The sequence below is a fragment of the Lactuca sativa genome, chromosome 9 (assembly GCF_002870075.4).
Source record: "Lactuca sativa cultivar Salinas chromosome 9, Lsat_Salinas_v11, whole genome shotgun sequence".
Lineage (NCBI taxonomy): Eukaryota > Viridiplantae > Streptophyta > Magnoliopsida > Asterales > Asteraceae > Lactuca > Lactuca sativa.
Window position 1 is genome coordinate 42439551 of NC_056631.2, and position 9078 is coordinate 42448628.

At 34.8% G+C, this 9078-nt stretch overlaps 2 protein-coding genes across 2 annotated transcripts; both read left to right on the plus strand.

The window, feature by feature from the left end:
- The first annotated feature begins 2878 nt into the window (after nucleotides 1–2878).
- LOC128128927 (NAD-dependent malic enzyme 59 kDa isoform, mitochondrial-like) lies at nucleotides 2879–4128 on the plus strand. Its single transcript, XM_052767670.1, has 4 exons — nucleotides 2879–3245; nucleotides 3681–3741; nucleotides 3852–3955; nucleotides 4045–4128. Exons 1-4 carry the CDS (start codon nucleotides 3123–3125, stop codon nucleotides 4126–4128), a joined length of 372 nt encoding a protein of 123 aa, XP_052623630.1. The 5' UTR covers nucleotides 2879–3122.
- Nucleotides 4129–4257: 129 nt separating this feature from the next.
- Nucleotides 4258–4700, plus strand: LOC128128477 (NAD-dependent malic enzyme 59 kDa isoform, mitochondrial-like). Its single transcript, XM_052767440.1, has 2 exons — nucleotides 4258–4417; nucleotides 4546–4700. Exons 1-2 carry the CDS (start codon nucleotides 4278–4280, stop codon nucleotides 4643–4645), a joined length of 240 nt encoding a protein of 79 aa, XP_052623400.1. The 5' UTR covers nucleotides 4258–4277; the 3' UTR covers nucleotides 4646–4700.
- The last annotated feature ends 4378 nt before the right edge of the window (nucleotides 4701–9078 follow it).

The following is a 9078-nucleotide window of genomic DNA, read 5'->3' on the forward strand; positions in this document are numbered from 1 at the left end:
ATTAATGAAATCTTATTTCCTACAAAAATATTTCATATTACTGTATTTCTTCACCTTCCTTATTCGTATAATCATATGGTTAGTTTTTTTTTTTGCAATGCCCTAATAAAAAAAACATACATGCTCACGAGTCATGAACAAAATGAGCATCCGCTAGACCATCACTAGCATGCGGCCACACCTCACATCCTCACCTTGTCACCTACTCATCGCCGATGTGTCGGTCGCCTACTATCTCACCTATCGTCGACTCCTTAATGACTTGAATAGAATTTATATTGAAAAAACTTCAATTTTTTAAATTAGATTTTGTTAAACGGGTTATGCAGGTTCAGTTTGACCTACATACCTTCGAACCCGCAAACTCATATATTTAACTAAACTTAATTAAACGAGTTATATATAGGGGTTGGGTTGAGGTTTTCAACCTGCCAACCCATATATGTGAGTTGGGTTGAATTTATGTTTTCTGACCCGCTAACTCGTGAACAGCCAACATGAACCCAACACGATTGTCAAACCTATGTTATATGGGTGTTAGTTTCTAATATTTTACACAACACATTTTTTCTAGATTTTGAAAGCTCGTGTTTCTAGTCGAGGGTGCATAACTGAACCTAAGCCTCAGACGGTCCGACGGTCTTTAAGCCGGCTACACATAGGTCCTACATATTTTTAAGAGCATTGGGTATGGGTAACTAGTTATAACATCATTTTGGTGCCACCTCATATCCACATAACATCCAAAATAAAATAAAAAAACATTACGACACAAAAAAAAATTATTTTTCCTAAACAACGTTATTCATTATCGTTACCGTTGAAGATATAGTGTGCAATATTCTGTCATTTATCTTCTACTACCATGTTATGCATTATAATACATGCATACATGATATATCATAGAGTTTCTAAGTCTGATGGTCGTGCCACATGTTCAACTTTGTGTTGTTTCGCCTTTAACACTCCGAAAGCACGTTTCACATCCTTACATGCTTCTTCTTGTCTTCTCTTGAATAAATTATCTCTTTCTTGAACTGAGTGTTGGAATGCCTTCACAAATGTCGAATACGAAGAATATATTCCATCTGTAAGGTAATACCCAAATTTGTATTTGTTTACATTCACTGTAAAAGGAACATCCGGAGCCTTTCCATTCAAAAGATCGTTGAATATTGGTGATTGATCAAGAACATTGTTGTCATCGTTGGAACCTGCAACCCCAAAAAATGCACTATAAGAAAAATAGCCTTTTACGACGCGCAAACCACGACACTCATTGATTTATGTTACGTAATGGAGAGTGACGTTAAAAAAGTGTCATCTCTTCAGAAAATTGAAGGATTTAGGTCACGCATTATTGCGTGCCTTTAAATTAGTGTCAAAAGAAAAAAATTAAAAACACGGAGGGCGCTGTACCTTAAATGCGCGCCCTCTATATGTGTCGCTTTATAATTTTAATGAACGCGCGTTCCTTAGTTACAAGCGGGAAAAGAAAAGCCAAAAAATTAGAAAAGCCCGCTACCCTCCCTGCCCTAAGCATTTTCACGCATCTTTCATTCTCCTCACACTGTTGTGCAACTTCTCAATCAAAGATCGAAGGTTACGATTTCATCTCCATCTCTCGACTTCATCATCTCAATCAAGAAAAAGGGCTTCTGATTTCCATTCATCTACTTCATCGTTGCTGTAATTTCACCTTCTTCATCTCTCTGCTGTTATTGAGAATACTCGCTAATAGTTTTCTTATTCCCCACTCGATGTTGAAATTTTCAAAAAAAGCCCTAATTAAGTATTATACTCTCAAGTCTCAATATTAGAATCCAAATATTAATTCTCGTTTGTTTCTTATTCCCCACAGATAAAAAGAAAAAGGGGAATTAGAATGACGAAGGTAGCGGGAGTTTTGGTCCGGTGGTCGTGGTTCATCTATCGAGAAAGGAAGATGGGAACGCAAGCAGCCATGGTGGTCGATGATGGAAATCAATCGAGAAAGGGGAAGCACCTCTGGTGCGGGATCGATTTGACAAAAAGAGAAGGGAGAAGCAGCGATGCTTCTCTTGTCTGCCACAGCTTGGGGGGGAGGTGCTCCGGTGGTCTCCTTGGCTGTTCTTCCTTGTCGCCAGCAGATTACATGTAGGGAGGGGACTCAACTAGTCCGATGGAGTAGGACAAGTAACGGCTGGTAGATCAGGATGATCGATCTATTCATGAGGAGGAGGAGGAAATTATTGGTTCCCGGTGAGCCTTCCTTGGCTTCTTAGACTCCGTCATCGGTAGAAATCGGAGGACCTTTGGGGTTTGGACAGATCAAAGGAAGAAGAATGAAGAAGTGGTGGTCTTTGGTGATTGAAGGTAAACGGATGGGGTTTTCTTGAACCTCACAGGTCGTATTCTTTCTTAGATTTAATGCTTTCCATGAATCTTTTTTGGTGATTCCAACACACACATAAATCAGCATTCTCTCAAATTTCTTTGAAAATCCAATTGTTTACTTGAACTTCCTTCTAATTAAAGCCATTGGTAGAAGCCTTTCATCAGCTCGAATCTTAGTATCTTTCCATCCATAGTTTGTAATACTAATACAAACGCAAACAAAACACTCCTTTCTGTTTTCCAATTTCTACAATGGTTTCTTCTCAATTAACTGCTTTAATTGAAAACAAGCCATTCAAATCCTCCAAGAACTATTTCCAATTCCCAAAAAACCCTCCCAATGAAACATCAGATACTCTTGAATTGGACTTTTCTGATACATTTGGTCCTCTCCCACTGCCAGCTGGCAATTCTGAAATTCCAAGCGATGACCCTGTGGTCATTTACAGCCGTTCACATTCTTTAGTGGGTCCCACGCCATGTGTAAGCCACTTGCTGTATACTGTATAATTCAAACTTGTAACAAATTCTGTGAATTAATCAAAAACCCTTTGTGTGAATTTTGTAGGTATTGGCTCTTATTATGTTATTAATTAAAACATAAAGTTTTTTCACAATATGCTCTCTGTATACAAAGAATGTGCTAAACTGTCATAACTTGTTACATCAAGCATTTTCATTCTAATTATTTTTATTCATAAACCAATTTAGATATAAGTAAATTATTGTAAAAATTTCAGGTAGACATGGTAGTTCTTACAGATGGCAACCGTATTCTTGGGCTTGGTGATCTTGGGGTTCAGGGAATGGCCATACCTATTGGAAAGCTCGATATGTATGTTGCTGCTGCTGGTATCAATCCTCAAAGAGTATGCTTTTTTTTTTTAAATCACAACTTCAATTTATATGCTATACTACTTGATCAAACACATTCCCTTTGACACTCCCGTGTGAAAAGAAATTATAAGATGTTTAATGGAGTGTTTGGTTTGTGAATGAAATTGGACAGATTAGGAATATAAGATTCCATTATGAGACCTTTTTGGTTGCCAAATGGATGGAATTCAATCCCATTTCTTTCATTTGATATATATTTCAGTAAGTAAACATTAAAAAAAAAGTTTCATTTATATATGAACCAAGCAAAAGAATGAAATTGAATTCCATTCCATTCTAGTTTTTGTCAACTAAACATGTGACAAATTACAATTCCTTTAAATGGATTCATCCCCTCAAATAATATTCTATGAACCAAACAAAAACGTGGTGTACATTCTCACTAATACATTTGGTCTGCATTGCAGATCCTTCCTATCATGCTTGATGTTGGAACTAACAATCAACAGCTACTACATAATCCCCTTTGTAAGTGGATAAGTGTACACAAACTCATTGTATAGCATCTTTAACTTTACCCACAAGTTAATATTATTTTAATTAAATGATTTCTTTTTTAACTATATTTACTTTGACAGATATAGGACTACGACAACCTAGATTAGAAGGGGATGAATATATATCGGTAGTGGATGAATTAATGGAAGCTCTTCATGCACGTTGGCCAAAGGCTATTGTCCAGGTTCATTTTTTTAAAAGCTTTCATTTGTTTGGTTTTTTATGTATGTTGAATTTATATGAAATCTTTTATGATTGTCCATGTTAAATTAGTTTGAAGACTTTCAATTCAAGTGGGCTTTTGAAACTCTTGAAAGATACCGGAAGAAGATCTACATGTTCAATGATGACATATAGGTTAGAATCTGTCTAATGCTTATGCTCCTTGATTTGAAACATCAAGTTATTGTTTGGTATGATGGAGTCAAGGAAGGAATGGAATGGTTCATTCCACCGGAACGAAAAAAAATTCATGTTTGTTTTGCCTGATGGAATGATGGAATGGAATGGGTGATTCCTCCACTTGTTCTTCTTTGCAGGGAACTGCTGGTGTTGCATTGGCTGGATTACTTGGAACTGTTAGGGCACAAGGTCGCCCTTTATCAGACTTTGCAAACCAAAAAATTGTCGTTGTTGGTGCTGGAAGGTACTTCACACCCTCATTTCTCCTTATATATATATATATATATATATATATATATATATATATATATATATATATATATATATATATATATATTATGAACTTTAACTTACATTCTGTATGGTTTTCAGTGCAGGGCTTGGTGTTCTTAAAGTGGCCTATCAGGCGGCTGCAAGGATGGCAGGATCAGAAGCAAAACCTCAATTTTTCCTACTTGATAAAGACGTATGATTTTACGAAAATGCCCTCGTCCAACTTACCATCTTATTCTGTTTCTATTATTTTTCAGTGAACTAATAGTTTGAATAGAAAATAAAAAGGGGAAACGTAAGTGCGTTGCTATTATGAATATAAAGTTTTAAAATTTTTTTGGATGCAAGGTTTGATCACAAAGGAGAGAGGTTGTATTGACTCAGCAGTTGCACCATTTGCCAAAGATATTGGAGAGGTTGAAAGTTTAGGTCTCCATGAGGGATCTGATCTTCTTGAAGTGGTACGTTACATCTATTTTTGGAATAATTGTGTTTTTTTTAGTTAATTATATGAAAAACTTTTTTGAAAAGAAAAAAAAAAGTTATATACTTTGCAAATGGGGATGCCAATTTTATGGTGTTTTGCAGGTCAAAAAGGTCAAACCTCATGTTCTTCTTGGTTTATCTGGAGTTGGAGGTGTTTTCAATGAGCATGTATGTATTCTTTTTTTGGTTTAATAAGTACTGTATAATTTTCTGTACTTTTTTGCTGATAGAAACCGTGAAGCTTCTGCTGGGCCACACATTATTAACCACTTATTTCTGTTTCCTCTTAAATCAAGGTAGTCTATGGGTATTTTTTTTTATGTGAAGCTCGTCTTTTTTGCAATGATAGTCTATGGGTATTTTTTATGTGAAGTTCATCTTTTTTTGACTTTTGACTTTTATATTTTTGCATTGTGTGGTTATAATTTGTTTCAGACATCAGGAATCTTAAAGCAAAATGAAGTGAATTCCAAAAGTAGTACAAAGATGGAATCACCTATTTCGATTCCAATAACCTCTTATTTTTGTCATTAGTTAAAATTTTCAGATATTAATATGAAGTGTTTTATAATTGGTTAATGTATAAAATGAGTTTGGTTTCAGGTTGATGCTAAGTTGAAGGATGCAGTTGAGAAAGAGGTTGGTAGGATAAGAGGTTTGGTTGGATTAGCTTTTTCCACAGCACAGAAGGTTAGGGACAGGTCTATATTTTTTTTCTTGATTAAGTCTTGTTTTTGTTAAGTAAACAAGAAACATAAACTAAAAGGTCTATATTTTGTTTCTTGATTGGTTTGATGCAACAGCTTCTTTACCTTTTGTCCATGTAGGATCCACCAGGAACAGGAAAAACACAAACAATTTTTGGGCTTCTTAGTGCCATATTACATACCAACTGAGTATCTAAGTCTCTTAACTTTGTAAGACATTGATTACTTGAGGGTATTTTTAGTAACATTGTAAGAGATTAATTACTTGAGGGTACTTATGGTATATAATGTTATATTCTTTTGTTAAAATGGTCCTTAGTGCTATGAATTATCTTTATTGTTTATGGTATTTTATTTTGTATTATGAGACTTTTAATGTGTTATTTAATTTGAAAATTAGTAAATCTATCAAAAAAAGTATTTTATTTCTATTACGAGAAATTAAATGCAAATTTAATATAAAAATTAATAAATATATACTTTTTTTTAAACATTTAAATTTACGATACGCAAAAATGTGTGTCATCTTCATTTATGACATGGCCTTTCTTGACAGGGGCTTTCTTGATATGCATTGCGTGTCATTAAAACGCGCGTCGTAAGGTTACGACACGCGAATGCGTGTCGTCTTCCTTTATGACAGGGCCTTCCTTGATACGCATTGCGTGTCGTAAACGCGCGTCGTAATTGCGCGTCGTAAATGAGCGTCGTAAATGCGCGTCGTCTATAGACGACGCGCAAAAACGCGTCGTCTCTCTTTATGACAGGGCCTTCCTTGACACGCATTTGCGCGTCGTCTGAGCGTTTTACGACACGCAATGAGCGTCGTAAAAGGCCTTTTTCTAGTAGTGATGCATGCCAAATCTATAAATATTAGGAAGCAACAACCACTAAAACCAACGAAGACGATCCATGATGACCTCTTGTATACTGCCCTTTCAATGCTACTGGGCAATTTTTTCATTTTCAATGTGTGCAATCAATGCTTCAAATCATTCCAGGAAACCCATGTCTTTTTTCATGTGTTGCATAAAGCTCTTGGTATCATGCAACGAAGGTTTCCACAAATATACGTCCCCAAATGTTTCAACAACACCATTTGACAATCTATACAAAGTTTCTCGTGTAGCTTTTTCGGACATTCTCATATAGTTGTCTATGGTGTCTGGTGACACCCCCATAGTCATCAAACAAATGGTCACAACACATTTCTGCAACGTTGTAAATCATCCTCTCCTACCTCTAGCATCATGTCTCAGTTGAAAAAATGTATACCCAAACATATATTAACTATGGTTTAAAAATATACTACATTTGTATTAAAAATAAAGAAGCATGTAGTACATTTGTATTTAAGTATAAAGAAATGATATCGGCTTTCAAAGGCGTTGGCGATCCGTATGAACACATTCCTACTCAGGCGAAGTCTTCTTTAGAAGTCCTTCGACCCATATAAATAATTATCTGCAAATTAATCGCGATATAGATGTTCGTGTCCTTCCTCACGATTTCTATTTAACAACGCACGTCTTGTTAGTGGCAAGGTTGGGTCTTGTTGTAGCATCTCATTGGTGGATTAATGGTATATCATACCGGAGAATATATCGTCACCGTCATCATTGGATGAGTCGAAATGATGCATATTTTTTTAAAGATATTTGAAATTGTAGAGAGAAAGAGAGGAATTGTGTGAAAAAAAAATGTAAATAGATAGTAGGCATTTATAGGTAAAAAATAATTATTTTTTTTATTAAATTTGACCGGCGGTTCAATTGGTCGAAATGGTGGAAATTAGCTCGTTTCCTCCGGTCAAGACGACAACGAGATGCACCTGCGACGAGCTACAACGAGAAGAGAGGGGGGGGGGGGGGTTGTTCATCTCGTTATGACACCGTTAAGGCCCCTCCACGTCAGCCATAACAACGTTTTGGTGCCTATACTACGTCTAAAGCTCAATTAAAACAAGGATTGGTACCACCGTACAACAACTTTGGTTATGGGGGACTTAGTTTAGTTAACGGCTAAGTAATTGCATTTTTTCCCTTTTGTGTCGTTTCTTCTTCTAGCTGTATAGGTTATATAATAGTTTTCTAATTGTATATCACAATTGTTCGTTTTTGGGGAGTAAGTGTGGAAAAAGGATTTATATTTTTATTTCACTAAAAAAAGTACTTTAACTTTTAATGACTTAAAGTATGCAAGGGAAATTGAATAATCTAACTAATATAAATGATTTTTTTTACAAAAATAATCAATTTTATATGTTTTTTGAAAAATTATCACTTTATCTAGAACAATGTGTTCCGGAATCCCGAATTAACATTTCAGAGTGGCATTTGGTCATTTCTTGTCTGTTTATTTTTGGTTTTATATGGTTTTTGAAAATAAACGGTATCATATCATTTTTGCAGCAATTGCATGTTAGCAAAGTATTGTAAGAAAAGCATAAAAAACATTATTATTTTACACAATAAATAAATAAATAAATAATAATAATTTCAAAATATTTCTGGAATGTAACCGTCCAGAATACACTATGTGAAACATTCTGGATTTGTTCTTCATATGCTGGAGTAGTTCATTGCATTGTGAACATGTTCTATATATTCCGAAATGAATTTTGAGTGTTATGGACTACATATTTTCAATGTGTAATAAGTGTAAGGCACTAAAAATTAAGGTGATGCTTATTTTTTAGAGGCAAAATATTTGCAGTCTGCGGACTATATCTGCAAACATCTATAGTAGAAGAAGTAGACCAAACGTCTACATTCTGCAAACAGATTATTGTTTGTTTTTTAACGTCTGTGGGCAGGTAAAATAACCTGAAATGTTAACAAACCGGATTTTTAAACTTAAAATATTCAACTTGGAAATTTAAATAATTTTGGTTTTATAACATTGAAATTTTAAATCGGACAACCATATATATTAAAATCATACAACATGGAAGCCTATTTCAAACCAACATACACAAAACATTTTTTAAACCAACTGTATGTACACTAAACCATTCTTTTAATTGGAACTTGAATTTTAAGTCAATCCACACACACAATTGGAAAAGAGTTGCATCAATTATGGTGAATGTTTTTGTCAAGAAATAGCACAACAAACAAATGAAGAAGTTGATGATGGCTATAATCATTCTAGAGGAAGAATAAGTTGATGAGGTATACAATCATTCTTGAGGAAGAACGGGAGGTGCAATGGTGCGAGTATTTATAAGAACTTATGTAGTGTCATTGCAATGGTTGCATAAGATCTAAACTTGCAATGAGAAAATTAGTAAGATCCAAACCTACAATGAGAAAATTAACATCAATGTAATCATAAATGAGCTCATGAGTACTAGTATTCCTTGGTCCATTTTAAGTCATCACTCCATATGTTATAAGTATCATACAAGCTAATTCAAAGAGATGATAATGTATCGTTT